The sequence below is a fragment of the Lepidochelys kempii genome, chromosome 2 (assembly GCF_965140285.1).
Source record: "Lepidochelys kempii isolate rLepKem1 chromosome 2, rLepKem1.hap1, whole genome shotgun sequence".
In the NCBI taxonomy this organism is placed as follows: Eukaryota; Metazoa; Chordata; order Testudines; family Cheloniidae; genus Lepidochelys; species Lepidochelys kempii.
This window is the reverse complement of record NC_136381.1, coordinates 267,514,233-267,534,654: the sequence shown is the minus strand read 5'-3', so window position 1 is coordinate 267,534,654 and position 20,422 is coordinate 267,514,233. Positions and strand designations below refer to the sequence as shown.

The window sequence follows — 20,422 nt, the reverse complement described above, 5'->3', positions numbered from 1 at the left end:
ACGAGGAGTCTGGTGGCACATTAAAGAATTCTGTTAGTCTTTAAGATGCCACCGGACTCCTCATTGTTTTTTTCAGGAACATCTTGACCAGGGAGCCAATTATCTGAAAACAACTTTGTGTGTGTGTGTGTGTGAGAGAGAGAGACAGACATGCCATCTTATATCCCTGCATACTCTCATAATAAACTTATTTGATATTTTTATTCACATTTGATTTTTCTGCCATGAGAAGTTGACAGTAATTGAGCCAGCAAATCTGCTAATTTGCAAATAAATTTGATTTTTCACTTAATTGACTGGAGAGTAAAACACAATGTCAATGGATCTGTCTTCAGTTGTTGTTTTACATTGTTACAGTTTTCTCTGGTATACTGATAGCCTGTTTTTAATCTCTGGGTTTATCCAGTGGAACAAAGTGTATTATGGATTTATCACCGGACTGGTAGTCAGGAACTGCTGCACTTTAACCCCAGCGTTGTAGCAGTGGAAAAAATTACTAAACCTCTTTCTCCATTTTCCCATCTGTAAAATGGGAATAGTTGTACTTGCCTGTCTCAGAAATGTAGTGGGAATTTAATTGTGCTTTGCTCCGCACATTCATGTGCCAGTCCTTTTCAACATATACATAGAGCCATTAGGTGAACTGGTCAGAAAGCATGGACTCAAGTGCTAACAGTGAGGGAGACACAGCTCTACCTATCCTTCACCGCATATGACCACACCATTACTGCCAACAACTCACTTAATGAGTGTTTGTTCAGGACAATGGTTGATTTTAATAGAGAATGTCTTTAATATTGGTTTCTCTGCTTTGAAAAAGATCAAAACCCATCACCTTTTTTTGTTTTAAGTCTCTCTTTATCAGCAGCACTGATAGGAATTGTTATAGTTCCTCAAAAACTATGTAGATTAATTGCATACTAAAGTGCAGCCATCTCATTGTAATATCTGACCACAATATTTGTATTGTATATTTCTTGGCAATTGAGTGAATGTAAATTTAAAAAAAAGTCTAGAAAACTCCCCACCAGATTGTTTGTTTCATAGCCAGTATGAAAACATCTTTCAAATCAAGAGAGAGAGTTCCATCAGATGACTGTTCAATGGCCTTTGTAAAATGAGTTTGTGGTCTTGGGCCAAAACACCACCCCACTTGATACTACTGAGTCCCTTCTTCGGCAGTCTCCAAAGAGAGGCCAGAGGGCTGTGGAGGATGAATTTCCCTTTTGCCTTTAAAGGCGCTCCCTTCAAGTTACGGGTGGCAGAGTAGTAAGGGGAAGTTTGCGCGGCTGCTGCTTGCAGTGTACTACTGCTTCTTCTTCAAGAGGGGCCCCGATAGATGCTCTACTTCAGGTGTGCCTGTGCATCTCGAGCCCTTGATTAGAGATTTTCTGTTAAGTGTCTGTCTGGCCCATGTGTGCTCTGTGCAACCTCATGCTGTGCTCCAAGGGCATATAGGGTTGCTCAGGCGAACCCGTCAGTTCCTTTTCTGTCACCTCGACCTGAGGTGGAGCTCTAGCGTGTTTGCCTTGTGCATGCGTCAGCATGTTTTGTAGTTGTTGTTTAGTTAGTATATAGTTGTGAGAGGTTTCCGTTTTTCCTAACCTCCTCTCTCCCCCTTTCTCACCCATTTTTTCTGGGGAGCTTATTTGACATGGAAAGGCATTCCTGGCTTGCCAGGTTTCAAATCCTGACTCTCTTGTCAGGAGGCTGTCCCAATAAGCGATGGCCATTCTAAGCGTATCCATTGCTTGGGAGAGTTCCATATCTCCCAACAGTGTAACTTTTGCCGGGACCTAAAATCTAGAGCTTGGAAGAACTGGAAGACAAAACTGAAGCTGCTACTCATAGAGCACTTCCTTCGACCAACTTCTGATTCAGCTCAGAAGACAGACACTCACCCCCTCCCCATACATTGATCTCCACATAGATTCAGTGCCCCTTTGGCTAAGGTCTCACTTAAGAAGTTAAAGATCTCTGAGGACTCAGGGAAAGCTCCAAAAAAGTGGAGCTACAGTATCCCACCACAAGGAGCGAACTCCCAAGAAGTCCAGTCTGCTGCAAGGTCTGCGATTTCTGAGACCTTGATGTCTGGACTCGGTACCATGGAGGGGAAAGAAACTTTCTCTGGTATCGGCAGAGCAGGGATATCCTAGAGCACTTCAGAGATATGTGGTATCAGCAGGGCCCTGGTACCATCTGCCTCCAGATCAGCACAGTTTACTTCAGACTTACCAATGCCGCCTTCCCACTTGGCTCCATCAGTACGGACAGATTTGAAGCACACACCTTCATCCGCAGTGCCTTCAAGCTCCAAACCGTTGGTACCACCCAAGTCAACTGCTGAGTTGGTACCAACCCACTTGGTACCACAGGAATTCCGTTACACCAGGGACTTGTCAGTGTTAGACAAGCTGGAGTGCTCCCTGTTTGTGGGTACCAGATGACTCTTGGTACTTAGACCCCAGTCTCCAGATTACCAGTGCTTCCCAGTACTGCAGGAGTCTACACCCTTAATTAGTCTCCTTCTTACCATTATAGGAATCCATACTTTGATGAAGATCCCTGCCCACGTCACAGATGGAGGGATCTGTCCTAGGTACCACCTCCTCTCCTGTATGGGCTTCTCCAGTGGCCATACTGGGATCCTTGGGTGGCATATTGGCAGCAGTTTTTCAGACCACTGATTCCACTGCACCAGGAAACTAGGGTCGCTGTCGCCTCCACCAAACCTCCCACATGAGGAGACCTTTGAGGAAGTAGAAGGCTAGGGTGGACAAAGAGGCTACCCCTTAAATTCCTATTTTGTCTTCATCTGCAGACAAGGCAGTCATTCCTCCACCACCATAGAAGACCAGCAATTTTTGTCAATTCCAGGACCTTGTGAAGAGGGTGGTGGGCACTCCCTAGATACCTCTTGCTACGGTTAAAGACTCACATCACAAACTCCTGGACATTTTGCAGTCAGTGACACCCACTCAGTTTGTGCTACCCATTAATGAAGCACTTCTGGATCCAGCAAAGACTGTGTGGCAAACTTCCGCCACCATACCACCAACTGGTAAATGGGCAAATAAGAAATATTATGTAGCCCCTCCTCCCAGGGACTCAGAATTTTTGTTTTCCCACCCCTCACCAAATTCTCTGATGGTAGATGCTGTAAACATGTGGGGTAGATAGTATTACTCTTTGCCTGCTCCTTATGAAAAGGTTAGACCTTTTTGGATGGAAGGGCTATTCATCTGCAACCCTCCAATTTTGGATCACCGACTATCAGGCAATCATGGCCAAGTATGACTACACAAATTGCAACAAGTTCAAATCCTTTATTGAACATCTTCCCAAGGAGCATAGAGAACACATGCAGGCCATCATTAAGGAGGGTCCGTTATTGGCCAAAACCTCTGTCCAAGCATCCCTAGATGCTGCAGATGCTGCTGCTAGATTCATCTCCGGGGCAATTGTCATGCAAAGGGTGTCACGGCTGCAGTTTTTGGGATTCCCAAGGGAGATTCAGGTTGAGGACCTCCAGTTTGATGGTCAGATGCTCTTCTCAGGAACTATGGACAAGTTCTTGCACATGCTGAAGGATTCCAGGGCCACATTGAGGTGTCTGGGTATATACACTCCTACAAACAAGAGGAGATTTAGCAAGTCTTAGACTGTCCACAGATTACACCTGGCTCAGTTCTCTGGTTTTCACAGAACCACTGAATCTTCTAGGAGGGGGGAAAAAAGGGATTCCAGAGGAAAAGAGCTTCCCACCATCCTTCAGCTAGTACCCAGTCATCATTAAAACAGCAATTTTGATGGGTTGATTGAAGGCTCAAATCCTCCCTTGCCTGTAGTTTGCAAGCTGTAACCTTATGCCCACTTCTTCATTTTGGAGACCACCTTTCCCATTTCCAACTGGCCTGGTGACCTATTTCAACAGACAAGTGGGTCATGGAGATTATAATATTGGCCTACATCATCCTCTTCATGTCCCTTGCCACCACCTTCCCCATCCCTCTTCAGGGACCCCTCTGACAAGGCTATACTTAGTCAAGAAGGACACTCCCTCTTTTATTTAGGAGCAGTAGAACCAGTCCCATCCCCTCAGAGAGGGAAAGGGTTTTACTCAGAGTATTTTCTCGTGCTAAAGAAGGATGGAGGGTGGAGACCAATTGTAAATCTAAGACAACTGAACAAATTTGTAAAGTCTCAAGAGTTCCTGATAAGTGAAGCAAGGAGCAGGTCATCATAGGCTCAAACAGAGGTCCCAGCAGGTATCTAAGTACCACGTTGAGATCCCAAGACAGAGAAGGATGCTTAACCAGGGGGTAAAGATTCTCCAGACCTGTAATAAATATCGAGGACATATGGTATGCAAAAATAGAAAACGCCTCTAGTGGGGAATGAAAAGCTAATATCATGGCGAGGTGAACCTAATAGATATAACTGATCCAATTTTTGTAAGTCCAGCAGATAATCTATGATGACTGACAATAGGGCAGTTTCAGGCACAAAGTGGTGATGTTCTTGGAACCTCTTCCATTTCTGAAGGTAAGTAATTCGAGTTGACTCCCTTCTACTGTTTGCAGCTCCTGTGTCATATGGCAGCTTGCACCTTTGTGACGAGGCATGCAAGATAGTGCCTCCATTGCTTTGAGGCCTGGTTCAGGAGGGCCTGTTCCTCAACCAGAGGCAGCTTGGACAAACAAGCAGGTTACGGTTTCTCTCCAGGTGAAGAACTCTCTGTATTGGTGGAAAGATGAATGCAATGTCTGCACAGGTGTCCATTTCTCCTCCCAGCTCCAACAATAACTATAACAATGAATGCATCACTGTTAGGGTGGGGAGCATACTTCAATACACTCACAACTCAGGGCAGATGGTCGCTGTAGAAAACCAATCTCTATATCAATGTGTTGGAACTGAGGGCAGTCAGGAATGCCTGTCTTCAGTTCCTACCCCTCATCAAGAGCAAATTAATCAGAATCATGATGGATAATGTGGCTTGCATGTTCTATATCAACAAACAGGGATGCGCAAGATCGCCTTCCCTGTGCATAAAAGCTATAAAGTTATGGAACTGGTGTATAGCCCATCAGATTTAGATCTCAGCCGTTTACCTTCCTGGATGCCACTATGCTCAGCAGATGCTTCTCCCAGGACTATGAATGGGAGTTGAACTCGCAGATCCTTCATGGGATATTCCAGAGGTTGGGACTTCCACAAGTGGACCTGTTCACCACATCCAGCTGAGAAAGTGCCCTTTATCCTACTCAAGAGGAGATCTTGGTCACCTTTCTTTGGGAGACACCTTTCTCCTTCCTTGGAGAAAGGGTCTGTTCTATGCATTCCCTCCAACACAAACAATTCCAAGTGTGATGAACAAGATAAGGCAGGACAAGACCAGGGTTATCCTCATAATGCTGACCTGGCCAAGGTAAGCTTGGTAACCTTACCTGCTTCACTTGTGTCCCCAACTGGCACTCCAACTTCTGACCCTCCCTCATCTCCTCTCCCAGGATACAGGTTGTGTGCTTCACCACAACCTGGGGGTCATCCATTCTCCAAGCATAGCTCCTAGATGGTTCACAGGATTAGACTCCACCTGCTTGACAGGAGTACAGTAAGTAATACTAACTACACAATAGAAAGAAGTCAATTCCAATTACTTACCTCCAGAAATGGAAGAGGTTTCAACCACTGGTGTCATGATCATTGCCTTGTGCCTGTGTCTCCATTTGAACCTATGATGACCTGCTCCTTGCTTCACTTTTCTATGAAGATACCCTTTCTAGTAGCTATCATGTCAGCCTGCAGGGCTAGAGAAATTGGAGCCTTGATGTCAAGACCACCTCTCCCCCCAATTTACAATATTTTTCAAGGACAAGGTCTTTTCTATAACTGCACCCAAAGTTCTTACCTAATGTTCTGTCAGATTTCCAACTTAACCAGTCTATTTATCTGCCAGTATTATTTCCTAAACCACATAAATCTCAGCAGTAGACCTCCCTTCGTACATTAAATGTATGACGGACTTTTATCTAAATAGGACAAAGTAATTTCAGAAATCACCTAGACGTTCTGTCTCCACTGCAGAAAGATCAAAGGAGCCCACAGTCTCTTCGAGATGCATCTCTGGATGTATTACTGCTTGTTATGATACAGCTGGTGCTTTGCTTCCCCAAGGATTATAGCTCATAATACAAGATCACAAGCAACTTCCACGGTGTTGCTCAAAAACATACCAGCGTCTGAGATATGCAGAGCTGCTACATGGACTTCAGTGCATATCTTTTCTAAACATTTTGCTTGCTCCACACACTCAGATCTGATGCAGTACTTGGATCTGCTGTATTGTCTTCTTGGATCTGCTGTACTGTCTTTAGTCTTGGACTTGATTCCTAAGCTCCCTCCTCCCTGTGAGGATACAGCTCCGGTGTCACCTGAAATGGAGCACCCATAGGGACACTAATCGAAGAAGAAGAAGAAAAGGTTACCCACCTTGTGCAGTAACAGTGGTTTTTCGAGATGTTTCCCTCTATGGGTGGACCTGCCCTTCTTCCCCCCTGCTTTGGACTGTTCTTGTTGGACATTCAGATAGAGAAGCCGAACAGACAGTGCTAGTGGAGAGAGGCACATGCACACCTGAAGTGGGGCATCCATAGGGACACACATTTTGAAGAACTACAGTTGCTGTGCAAGGTGAGTGACTACCTTATTTTTCGCTAGCACTAAATGCACATAAAATGTAGATGCATGCACACATCAAGCTTTGGGACTGAAAGCTTACTGTCAGAGTCCAAGGTCCTTTTACAGTGTTTCAAAATCATGTCCAGTAAGTATATAATATACCCCTAGACTACCGGATATCCTGGATTGATGCTAGCATTTGGTTAAAGTTTTGGAACAGTTTGTATGAAACAAAATTTTTGCTACACCAAAGCTGCTCGTATTCCAAGTGAAGCTGGCAGGCAATGAAAGTGGTCTCCAGTTTATAGATCAGAGGACTAGAAATTGTATTTGACAACTTTTTGTAACATCTAAGAATGCAATTTAAAATCACTGATGTGGAGTGATTTGAAGAATCTGTCTTTGATCCTTGAATCTAAGCGGATGGAAAGAAACTGTAAATAATTGATTGCATTGGGACCGCCTGACTATGTTCAGCATTATTTTTAATTGCAAAATGCTGCTTAGATTGATTACTTTTTTTCTCCCCATCCCTCTTCAAAATTCATTCTTTCGTCAAGCTATCCTGAGTTTGAGATTTTATTTTTCTCTTGCAGAGTTCTCGTCTTACGCAGTCTTTAGGAAACCCTATGTGTCAAAGTCCCTCCTGTACCCCCATCAGTGGGTCTCCAGGACCCCCAAAAGCCTGCACATCATCCCGCCAAGTCAACGGAAAAATTAACTGGTTAGTTCTTCTTTTCTTATAGGTTGACCAATCTCATATTTGGGATTATTCTGAGTAATTTTTATAATTAAGACATTTGTGATAGTGGCTGAGAATGTGATCATAGGTGAACCGTCTCTCTTTGAATACAATTCATGATGTAAAGAAGCAAAATAAATGCACATGCCTGATGGGGGAGAAATATTTTTGAAGATAGATATTAGGTTATATATTGCGATCTACATTTTGTAACTAAAAATAGCATTTAATGTTGCATATTTTGCAGAGGATTTGTTGCAAAGTGTTACATATAGCTTTATCTTATTTTAATGGCCAGTGTTGCCCACAAATCCAAATGCATGTAATCTTTAAAGGTAACCTACAAAGGTTTATTTTTCCACCTTAAAATTGGATTTGTGACCTTTTCTCATTTTTATCATGTATAAAGAGAGCATGAAAGACACTTTTTCTGCTTATATTTCAACCGCTGAAATATCAGAAATCAATCATGTCTTCCCTAGTGGTACTGAATGACATCTTGGACCTCAGGCTGTTGAGAGCTCTCATACTGTAATTAAAGTAGTGGGGAAAGGGTATTGAATGTTTAACACACTCTTCCAAACAAGTGCTTGTTAGATATGGGAGTTAAAAAAATAAAACTTAAGTAGCCTATAGGACTCTTCTCTCCGCTGCCCAAGTGTGTCTTTTTGTGATGTCATTAATGTTGCTAGTTCTCCAGTCACCTTTATTGTTTGGTGAGGGCCAAGTTACTCTGTCCCCCAAAGTCCATGGGCTGGGAGCGAAAAGTTCACAGGTAAGAGGCAAATGTTATGGTCTGTACAACTCAGAATGAGCCTCTTTATTAGTAAAATTTTAAATATGCCATTTTAAAGACAAAGATTTTAAAAAAAAATGTAAATGCATTTATGAAACCGTCTGTCTGTTGTCCACTAACTTATCACTCAGTGTATTCCTCCGTGACCAGTCTCTTCTCCCTTGTCTTCCCTGCTTGTGCACCTGCCATCTGCACACACACTTTTTTATGAATGTTTCCTACCTGCTGCTCCACTTTGAGAATCATTCCCATCCACCTTCCCCCTTACATATACCACTTGATAATTTCCCTCCCCTTCCCCCACCTCTGGGGATTTCTTCACCTATTTTCCGCCTCCAGTTCTCTGGAGAATGGGCAGTTTAGAAGCAGATGCTTTCATTCATTTGATCCTGTGGGGACAAGTCAGTGGTGGCAGCTGCAAAGAGCGGGAAGCCTGGAAAGAAGTCCCCTTTGGCTCAGGGTGGAGGGACTGGAAAAGACTAGGCCAGGTAGGCAGCAGAGGGAGAGAAGGGGTCTTCTCCTGTGGGTTCAGAGGCAGAGACAGGGTAGGGAAGATGGGAAAGGAGACTCCTTTCGGCATGGCCTGTAAGGTGCTCTGACCAAATGCTGGTGGAGAGAGGAAGGTCTCAGCTGCCTGGTCCCAATCAGGTGCAAGCTACCTCCCCAGCTCTCTGCCAGCCCACTTTGATCACAGCAGGCAGGCAGCTATGGGTAATAGGAAAGGGTTTAGGGGCTGGATCTGGGGTGTAGGCCATGTGTTTGACACCTGTTCAGTAGTCTTCCAGTATGGACAAGACCTGAATTTCTAATGCGAAAATTTTTGTTTTTGTTTTTAAATAAACCGAACCATTTTTCAGGCCTTTCATCCTTTATAAAGAAGCCCAAAATGGTAAAAGACTAATATTTTTCCTTTGCTGGTTGCCTGACTATGGAGTTGCATCCTGTGAAATCTATTTGTGTCAGCATGCAGTGCTCCACCTTGATTCAAGTAGCCTCTGCTAAAATAAAAAATAGTTCTTACTGTAACCTCTTTTGGGGTTGCAGTTAGCACCATTTTATGCTAATCAGCTACACCATTCAGTTTCTGGCAGGTTGCTAATTAAATCCTCATTTGGGGAAAGTTTGAATGCCTGTTACTGTTACTATGAGGATTGCACATTTCTTGGATTTATATTTTAGTTGTTGCTCTGAGTGAGGTGGGATGTATTCCATTTTCAGGTTTAGCTGCTTACAAAACAGGTTGCCAGTTTTCCGTTGATGCTTAGTTTTAATAAATAGAAGTATTCTGTTGATTGCTAATTTTATTCAAAAGTGCCTTAAGCTTGCAGGTGTTGCTGATGCGGTTGGATATATCCGATCATGTTTTCTCCTTTTCTTTTCTTTTCTCTTTTCTTTTTTCCCCTTCCATCTCTTCTATGTTTACATTGTATGTATCTGGATATATAAAAGCTATTTTTCCTTATACATTTTTCAAGTGTCCCGTTTCAGCTTTGTTTCTATAGAATTTGCATTACTAGCATTTCATATGCACTGGAATTAAGCATCAGAGGTACAGATCCTTAGAGCTGGATAAATTTATTTTTCAATTCAGCCAGCAAACCAAAAAAATCAGAAAAAAAATTTGGTTAGGGTAAAAAAAATCTTGATAATTTGGCAGCAAATTGGAAAAGTCTGATACAGATCATAAGGAACATTACATTCTGGTCAGCTTCAGAAAACTCTGTATGTGCATTCATCCCCCTTGTGTAACCTTTAGCTCTGTGGTTAGGGCACTTCCTTGGGATGTGGAAGAACCAGGTTGAATCCCCATTCTGGAGCAGAGACTTGAACTCAAATCTCTCCCCTCCCAGGTAACCGCCATCACCTACAGGCTATTCTGGGGTGGGTTGCTCTCAGTCTCTCCTGTTGAAGCTGTTCCACTTTGTGTATATACTAAAAATATATATTGAAGCAGAGACTTGAAATCAGGTGTCACCCCTGCCATATGAGACCCTTAGCCACCAGGTTATAGACTATTCTGCTCTCAGTCTCTCCTGTTGAAGCTGTTCCATTTTGTATCAGAAAGACAGAAGATTTGAATCCACATCTCATACCCCCCAGCTGTGTGTTTTAATCACCAGGCTGTAGTCATTTTCTCTTTCTTGCCCAGTGAGTATTTAAGTATTTCTACAAAGTGAAACAACTTCAGGAGGAGAGATTGAGAGCAACCCACACCAAAATAGCCTATTGGTTAGGAGGCTCACTTGAGAGGGGAGAGTTTGAGTTCTGATCACTGCTCCAGAGTGGAGATTCAAACATACCAGGTAAATACCCTAACTGCTGGGCTAATGGTTATAAGGGACAGTCAATCTCTCTCACTCCCACTCACACAGCTGGCCCTGAAAAACATTTTCACAGCCAAAACTAATCACGTCAAATTGACAAATAGTTTTGGGTCAATAAGCACATTCTAACCGCTTTGTGAACTTTCCCCAGTGACCTGCTAATAACCTTCCCTATGTCTTGCAAGAAAGCACATGCATAGTACTGAAAGGAAATTGAGTTTCCACATTTACACAGTCAGAGACTTTCCGAGACAGTTGACCTTGCATTGTCTAGGGCAACAAAATATGAACTAGAATCTGGGCTAACAGTATCTAAATCCTTCTCTTTGAAATGTAAGCTCTAACGAACTAGTGAGTTGAAGGTGAAAAGGCTATGCTTTATGCACTACATATAGAGATGGGTGATTTTTTTTTTTAATAAATATTTTATTCACTGAAAAATGCAGTTGTGTGTGTATGGAAAAGTGAGGGGCGTTGCCTGGGTTTTTTCATGTAATCACTCATCTGAGTGCTAGCTAACCTTTTACCACCCCCAAACAACTACATATAAAAGACCTGTTAATATTGTAATGACTTTGTTAGACGTCTATGCCTGTGCTTTTTTTCAGGGAATGTTTGTTTTTTGTTTCTAATGTTTTATATATGTAAAGATTTAGAAGTGTGGATTTTCCAAGCTGTCCTATGTATTCAAATGCAGTTAGTGTTCTGAGGAAGAAAGTGTGATACAGTGGTCAGAAGGGTAATAGAGAGCCTCAGGATTCCTCACATATGAACATAAAAATGGCCACACTGGGTCAGACCAGTGGGCCATCTAGCCCAGTATCCTGTCTTCCAACAGTGGCCTATGCCGATGCTTCAGAGGGAGTGAACAGAACAGGGCAATTTATTGGGTGATCTATCCCCTGTCATCCAGTCCCAGCTTCTTGCAGTCAGAGGTTTTAAGAACACCCAGAGCATGGGGATGGATCCATGACCATCTTGGCTAATAACCACTGATGGACCTGTCCTCCATGAACTTATCTAAGGGCTTGTCGACACTGGCACTTTACAGCACTGCAACTTTCTCGCTCAGGGAGGTGAAAAAATACCCCCGAGTGCAGCAAGTTTCAGCGCTGTAAAGTGCCAGTGTAGACATACACCAGCGCTGGGAGCTGCGCCCCTCGTGGAGGTGGGTTTTTTTAGAGCACTGGGAGAGCTCTTTGCTGCGACCACACAAGCCACATTAAAGTGCTGCCGTGGCAGCGCTTTAACGTTGCCAGTGTAGACTAGCCCTAATTCTTTTTTTAACCCAGTTTATACTTTTGGCCTTCACAATATTCTCAGGCAACGAGTTCCACAGGTTGACTCTGCCTCGTGTGAAGTACTACTTCCTTAGGTTAGTTTTAAACCAGCCTCCTGTAAATTTCATCAGATGACACCTGATTTTTGTGTTTTGTGAAGCAATTAATACTTTTTCCACACCATTCATGATATTATAGACCTCTATCATATCCCCCCTCAGTCTTCTTTTCCAAGCTGAATGATCCAAGTTTTTTTAATATCTTCCATTTTTCTAATAATTTTTGTTTATCGTTCTCTGTACTTTTTCCAATTCTAATATATCTTTTTTGAGATGTGGTGAGCAAAACTTCATGCAGTATTCAAGGTGTGGGCATTCCTTGGATTTATATAGTGGCATTATGGTATTTTCTGTCGTCTTATCTGTCCCTTTCCTAATGGTTCTTAACACTGTTAGCTTTTTTGACTGCCGCTGCACATTGAGCAGATGTTTTCAGAGAACTGTTCACAAGATCTCTTTCTTAAGTGGTAATAGCTAATTTAGACCCCATCACTTTGTATGTATATTTGGGATTATGTTTTCCGATGTGAATTACTTTGCTTTTATCAGCATTGAATTTCATCTGCCATTTTCCTGCCACTGGTCTGCCTTGGTCTTAACTATCCTGAGTAATTCTCCATCATCTGTAAACTTCGTCACCTCCAGTGTTTGCCCCTTTTTCCAGATAATTTATGAACATGTTGAAAAGAACTGGTCCCAACAGATCCTTGGGGACCCTGATAGTTACCTCTCTTCATTGTGAAAACTGACCATTTATTCCTACCCTTCGTTATCTGTCTGTTACTGATCCATGTTACTAGTTACTGATCCATGAGAGAACATTCGCTCTTATCCCATGACTCCTTATTATGCATAAGAACCTTTGGTGAGGGACATTGTCAAAGGGTTTCTGAAAGTTTGAATACATTGTATCCACTGGATCACCTTTGGCCACATGTTTGTAGATACCCTCAAATAATTCTAATAGATTAGTGAGGAATGATTTCCTTTTATAAAAACCATGTTGACTCTTCCCCAACATATCATGTTCATCTATGTCTCTGATAATTCTATTCTTTACTGTTGTTGCCACCAATTTGCTTGGTACTGACGTTAGGCTTATCCACCTGTAACTGCCAGGATCACCTCTAGAGCCTTTTATTAAAAATCAGTGTCACATTAGCTATCCTCCAGTCACCTGGTACAGAGGCTGATTTAAGCAGTAGGTTACACACCACAGTTAACTCTTCAATGACTACCATCTGGTCCTGGTGATTCATTCCTGTTTAATGTATCAGTTTGTTCCAAAACCTGCTCTATTGACACCTCAATCTGGGACAGTTCGTTAGATTTGTCATTGAAAAAGAATGGCTCAGGTGTGGGAATCTCCCTCACATCCTCTGCAGTAAAGACCAATGCAAAGAATTCATTTATCTTTTCCAAAACAGCCTTGTCTCCCTTGCTTTGACTCTAATCCAGTTATTTAACCTCTTTTTGCTTCCTCTGTAAAATATGAGTAATATGAATCCTCTAAGGTGTTTTTTAGCTGAAGAGTGTTTTGAGATCCCATGATAAAATGTCATATAAAATGGATATTCAGGGCCAAAATCTCAGCTATTGCTGAGTCGGAGACATTAATAAAAGTACAAGAGTTGGAACAGTTGAACATAAGTTTAAGGAGTTATGTGGATTGAGGTTCACAAGTTCCACGGATAGCTGGCAGTATTACCTGATCAGCTAAATATATATCAATCATAATTTCTCTTATATGTTTATCCCTGGCTCATTTCCTAAGAAAATCGGTTTGGATTCCCAACTTCAACATTCCCAGCAAGAATGTAAGATTGCTTTTATGGCAATAGACAGTTCATTGTGAAGTTGCAAGATAAAATGGTATTGTCTTAACACAGTCTGTTCAGGGTGATGTGGAATACTATGCTGCTAATAAGTTAACTTATAAAGGTCATTCTTGTTGTGTATATTTAAAGCAGGGCAGAGAAGTAAAACGATAATTATGAGTAAGCAATTTCTTTGACAAGGAAGATTAGCTTAGTAGTGCTATGCATTGCTACAGTGCAGACTTAGGTTCACTTTGTGGTGTTCTAGTCTTTTCCCCTCTCCCTGGGTTGGTGGGGACATGGAAGAATTGTGAGGCAGCATGCTTACCTTCAGAAAGTAAGGTGAACCTCCCATTCAACAATTTTTCTTGCTGGCTGAGCAACAGTTGTCATGCTCTGGAGGGGGTCCAGTCCAACAAACAGAAAGGTCTGTTGAAGCACAGCAGAGCTGTGAGGGGGGACAAAGTTGCAAAGTGGTATAAAGTGAAAGAATCATCAGGTCACAGAAAGACTTGGATGGATCCTGTTGTCACAATGGAGTTTGAGTTTGTGACCAGCTTCTATAAGAGTTAATTTAAATACAGTCCCTTCACATAAGATTGTTAACATGTAGTTCCTAAATTAGTGGGTGTATTGTGTTCTGGCTTTGATAGTGAGTCAGTCTGTAACATCCTGAGGTGAATGGTGTTCTTCAGTGTAGATAGGACTGTTTACATAACCTAGCCAGTCAATTCTCCTCCCTCCCGGATATGGGAAGACATTCCAAAGTGCATTGCATGAAGGGGAAAAACCCATAATCCACTCCCTCAGTCAGCGTGGGATGGCTGCTCAGATGTTTCCAGAATGTATGGGTACACACACAGCTATGTAGCATGGTAGGTGTGCATAAGCCAGCAACAGCCGACACAAGGTTATGTCAGAAAAAAGACTGCTGTATAGTCATGATTAATAGTAGATGAGTGTATGATAGTCTGTTTGTAGTTAACACAGTTCTGTCTTACTATTGAGGGAGCATTAGTATTAGATTTCTAATACTCCATGGAATCTTTTCTCACAGTCAAATTACTATTTAACCGTTGGAGTAAAAGGGAGGATGCCCGGTTTTAAGTGCATCCTGCTGACTGGCAAATATAATTAGTATGTGTCTGATAACTGTGAAACCTAAAATTATTGAAAAAATTGGGTTTGTTTAATCTGGAGAAGAGAAGACTGAGAGGGGACATAAAAGGTTGTTACAAGAAGGAGGGAGAAAAATTGTTGTTCTTAACCTCTGAGGCTAGGACAAGAAGCAATGGGCTTAAATTGCAGCAAGGGCATGTGGCGGGTTGGATCACAGAAACGTCCTTGGGGTTGCCAACTGATGTGCCAAAACTACTACTTCCCCTGCTTTCCCTGCAGCTTGGGACTCCAACACCCTGTCTTGCTGAGCCAGACATGCCAGTCTGCTCCAACACAGACCCAGGGTCTGAACCACGTGCCCCAAAGCTGCAGACTTAACTGAAAGCAACTTAAGAAGTGTTCCTGTCCTTAACACTCAGTTGCCCAACTCCCAATGGGGTCCAAACCCCAAATAGATCCGTTTTACCCTGTATAAAGCTTATACAGGATAAACTCCTAAATTGTTCACCATCTATAACACTGATAGAGAGAGATGCACAGCTGTTTGCCCCCCCACACCCCCCCCCAGGTATTAATACGTACTGTGGGTTAATTAATAAGTAAAATGTGATTTTATTAAATACAGAAAGTAGGATTTAAGTGGTTCCAGGTAGTAACAGACAGAACAAAATGAATTACCAAGCAGAATAAAATAGAACATGCAAGTCTATGTCTAAGAAAACTGAATACAGATAAAACCTCACCCTTAGAGGAATTCCAGTAAGCTTCCTTTTACAGACTAGTTTCCTTCTAGTCTGGGTACAGCAATCACTCACACCCCCTGTAGTTACTGTCCTTTGTTCCAGTTTCTTTCAGGTATCCTTGGGGGTAGAGAGGCTCTCTTTAGCCAGCTGGAGACAAAATGGAGGGCTCTCGCACAGGCTTAAATAGACTCTCTTGTGGGTGGAGACCCCCTCCTCTCTCCTTTGCGAAGTCCAGCTACAAGATGGAGTTTTGGAGTCACATGAGCAAATCACATGTCCATGCATGACTCAGGTTTTTACAGGCAGCAGCCATTGCCCACATGCTATCTTGAATATCTCCAGGAAGACTTCTTATGTGGATTGTGACCTTCCAACATCCATTGTTCGTTAAATGCTTTTTGATTGGGCATTTAACTTGCACATTCTGTTCTCAAGAAGCTGATCAAATGCTTTACAAAGGCTATTTAAAAATCAAGCAAGTACACAGCCAATATTCATAACTTTTTGAATACAAAAATGATACATGAATACAAATAGGATTAATAGATTCAGTAGATCATAACCTCTACAGAGATCTGTTACATGGCATATGTAGCATAAAACATATTCTAGATATGTCATATATACATTCATAAGCATATTTCCAATAAAGCCCTATGGGGGGCACCGTCACAGGGCGGTTTAGGTTGGACATTAGGAAAAACTTCCTAACTGTCAGAGTGGTTAAGCACTGGAATAAATTGCTTAGGGAAGTTGTGGAATCTCCATCATTGGGGATTTTTAAGAGCAGGTTGGACAAACACCTGTCAGCGATGGTCTAGATAATACTTAGCCCTGCCTTGAGTGCAGAGGACTGAACTAGATGACCTCTTGAGGTCACTTCCAGTCTATGATTCTAATTGTTCTGCTACACTTGGCACTGGTGAGGCCCCAGCTGGAGTACTATGTCCAATTTTGAGCACCACAGTTATAAAGGGTGTGGCAAATAGGAATGAGTGCAGAGCAACAAAAATGATAGGTTTAGAAGACCCGACCTGTGAGGAAGGGTTGGAAAAACTGGGCATGTTTAGTCTTGAGAAAAGACAACTGGGGGGCAACCTGATAAGTCTTCCAATATATTAAGGACTTTTACAAAGAGGATGGTGATCAGTTGTTCTCCATGTCCACTGCAGGTAGGACAAGAAATAATGGGCTTAATTTGCAGCGAGGTAGATTTAGGTTTGATATCAGGAAAATCTTTCTAGCTAGAAGGATAGTTAAGCTCTGGAATAGGCTTCCATGGGAGGTCATGGAGTCCTCATCACTGGAACCATTTAAAAACAAGTTGGACATATGCTTGTCAGGGATGATCTGGGTTTACTTGGTCCTGTCACAGCACAGGGAGCTGGATTTGATGATTTCTCAAGGTCCCTTCCAGCCCTGCATTTCTGCGATTTTATGACCTTCAGTATTCATTTCCAACTAGATGCATAAGTAGCTGAGCATGTTTCCCCCTAAAGAATTATTAGAAGCTAAGTTAACAGGAGCACAGCTGTAGTAAGAACCCAAACTGATAAAAATCATTAACTGCCTAAGAAAATACCTGAAGGTGATCTGACAGCACAGCCATCACAATGCAGTATTAACTTTTACCCCTCTCATGCTGAGTGAGGCTCACTGTCTTATTTATTTATTTATTTATTTATTTGGTTGCAGTTTGCACACAAGCCACTCCAACAACATCTCTCTGGCCAGTTTGGAAGCTGAGGAGATTCTCAAACAGAAACGACTGGATAGCCTGGCTACTGTACCCTCCATACCAGACAACAGCTGTGTTGCAGCTAGAATCCGCCCCATTTGCAGATACAAGAAACGCAAGCTGGTCCGAGCTAACACTGTCTCTCTCCTTAGCAAGAAGGTAGGTACAAACTCTCAGTGAGTTTAGCCACATGGCTGCTAAAATACAATCTAGCCTGCGTTTTTTTTTATTAAGTCTAAACACAAAGGAGTACCCCCTTCACTCCCACGGTCTCCAAGTGCATTATAAACATCCCTCTGAGAGTAGATGATACTCTATTTTGTTGATTTAGTTCAGGGGTCTCAAACATGCGGCCCGCTAAGCTCACTGCTTCCCTGCGGCCGCAGGGGGAGGGGGAAGAGAGAACGGGGATGCGCGGCCAATGGGAGCTTCGGAGGAGGTACCCGCAGGCAAGAACAGCTCACGGAGTTCTCTGTTCCCCCTCCCCCCGTGGCCGCAGGTGCCTGCCTTCCCGGAGCAGAGTGGCACGGGGCCAGGGCAGGCAGGGAGCCTACCCTAGCCCCAGTGCATGCCCCTGCCACCCCGGAGCCGCTCAAGGTAAGCGGCGCCGGGCTGGAACTCGAACCCCTCCTGCATCCCACCCCCCTGTCCTGAGCCCCCTGCCACACCCTGCACCCGTCCTGCACCCCAACCCTCTGCCCTGAGCCCCCTGCAGCACCCCACGGGCAGGGGGAGGGTGGGGGCAGTTGGGGGGGTGATGCGGCCCTCAGGCCAACATACAAGTCCTCATGTGGACCTCCTGATGATTCGAATTTGAGACCCCTGATTTAGTTGGATGATTTAGTTGGTGTTGGTCCTGCTTTGAGCAGGGGGTTTGGACTAGATGACCTCCTGAGGTCTCTTCCAACCCCAATCTTCTATGATTCTATGATTTTACAATTGGGGAAACCAAGGCATAGAAATTGAATTGCCCAAGGTCACAGGGAAACTGTCAAGAGCTGGGATTAGAGCCAGAGTACCTGAATCCTAGTCATGTGCTCAGACCATGCCTTTGCGAGCGGTGACAGCCTAACTATGGTTTTGGTTTCTGCACTGACATAATTTCTATTTCCCACCACTTACCTTTAGCTTAGAGTGTTTACATTACAAACATCTTCTTCTTTATTTTGATGTTTCCTGCTCAGTAGAAGATGATACAAGAAACAAGCTATACTCACTTGGGAATGTCAAAAAAGTTTAACTGTGAATTGTCCCTTTAAAATAGCACCATATGTTAATATTATAGGCCTAAGTATAATTACCAGAAACCATTGTAATTCAATTTTATGTTTAGCCACAAGGAGAATTCCAGTCTTGTATTAGTGAAAATGATTTTTTCAAAGGATAAGAGCTGGAATCCAGGAGCAAGGAGAGTACTTGAAAGAAATAGGTGATTGTATTCCTTGCTGTGCCCTGCATACATACTGTTATTGCTGCTGAGTGAGCACTGGGACCTGTGTGTCTGTGTTTGGTTTACTCTTTTGTTGGTTCACTGGAGATGGTCCATTCAACAAGACCATTGTTATGTCTATCTTTCAAAATTTATCTAAATATTTCCTTTTTGAAAGGTTTGGGTTTTTTTTGGTTAGGGCATGAAATGTAGTTTGTCTGTAGAAATCAGACCCTGGAAACATTGGATCTGAATATCAGCATCCCTTCTTAAATTAAGGAAAACACTGGTGATTTTTCCCTTTTTAGATGGCTGATCTTTTTATTTTCCTTTATACTAGCCGCAGAAACCTCTCACCATGAAGTGTAGCTGTGAATGGCCCAGCACTTGTATCTTGTGTGGTTGTAAAACCTCTATTCAAGCCATAGACCCAGACACTATGTCCTTAGAAGAGCGTATAGCACTGCTGGATTCTGGCTTCCATCCCATACTGTCATTCTCTCATGGTGAGTAGATTACACGTTCTTAGTATAAAATAAAGGACTTTATTCTACAGGTGTCCTGCTCCTCCTTCCATTTACAGGCAAGAATGTTTAAAATACACTAAACTGAATTTTAGGGTAGTATATATGCAAGGAATTGCCAGAGGCTTCCCACAAAGTTATGCAGTGTGACTCTAATTTCCCTTATTTTTAATACAGAGATACAGCCCATGGAGACTACATGTCCCAGCATACCATGCTCTGAATAGAAGGGTACTGCTATTTTTACTCTGTTTAATGTTTAAATAGATGAGCTCTTGACAGTGCCACTGCAGCCCTCTCTTGAGTGTCCCTTCTGGAAAGAAAAATCTTTTTATTGTTTAATTTTCCATGGAAAAATTCCCAGATTCTTTCCAAGGAAAGAATAGGATCTTTAAAAGGGGATCTTGGAAAGCCAGACCAAATCTTAACCTAATTTTTTTTTCTTGTCTCTTAGAAAAGTATGCTGCTATTTTTGTATTTAAAAAAATAAGTAAGTTCTAAAAGTCTAGCCCTCATAAAGAGCTCCTGTCTCCATGGGCTGCAACAACAAACCAGAAGAGACCATCTCACCCCCTTTTGAGTAACACTAAACTAATTAGCATACATGCACAAAAAGAACAATGTGGAAGGAAACAAATGGTAGGAGGGATTATCAACAACAGGAAATCTACTCAAAAATGACTAAGGGCTTGTCTACACTGGCAATTTACAGTGCTTCAACTTTCTTGCTCGGGGTGTGAAAAAATACCCCCTTGAGTGCAGCAAGTTTCAGCACTGTAAAGCGCCAGTGTAAACAGTGCACCGGCTCTGGGAGCTGCTCTTCCACCGCTGGTAGCTACACCTCTCGTGGAGGTGGGTTTTTTAGAGCTCTGGGAGAGCTCTCTCCTAGCACTCTGCTGTGACTACACAAGCGTTGCCAGTGTAGACTAGCCCTAAAACTCATTTTAATGCTGGTTTTTAGGCAGCGCTCTCCCCAAAGTGTATTTGAAGAGAGAATTTATTTTTCCAGGGTTGTGATTGATTTGGTTCCAGCCAGTGAGAGTCAGCTAAATTCTGTTGGGGGATCAGGAATTGTTTGATTTCATGTACCCTATTAGACTTTCTCTAGTATATTTACTTTTTTTTTTTTTTTAATTTAACTTCTGGGACAGTGGACATCTGGAAACT

General features: G+C 42.6%; 1 protein-coding gene across 17 annotated transcripts in view; it reads left to right on the top strand.

Annotated features, from left to right (window-relative positions):
- LOC140907905 (KAT8 regulatory NSL complex subunit 1) overlaps positions 1-20,422 on the top strand; it is a 147,101-nt gene that overhangs the window by 81,891 nt on the left and 44,788 nt on the right. For all 17 annotated transcript variants that reach the window (XM_073334933.1, XM_073334934.1, XM_073334928.1 and 14 more), the window contains 3 exons: positions 7,281-7,408; positions 17,260-17,461; positions 19,072-19,237. In XM_073334933.1, coding sequence (XP_073191034.1) covers positions 7,281-7,408; positions 17,260-17,461; positions 19,072-19,237 — 496 coding nt within the window. The remainder of the gene's footprint in view (positions 1-7,280; positions 7,409-17,259; positions 17,462-19,071; positions 19,238-20,422) is intronic.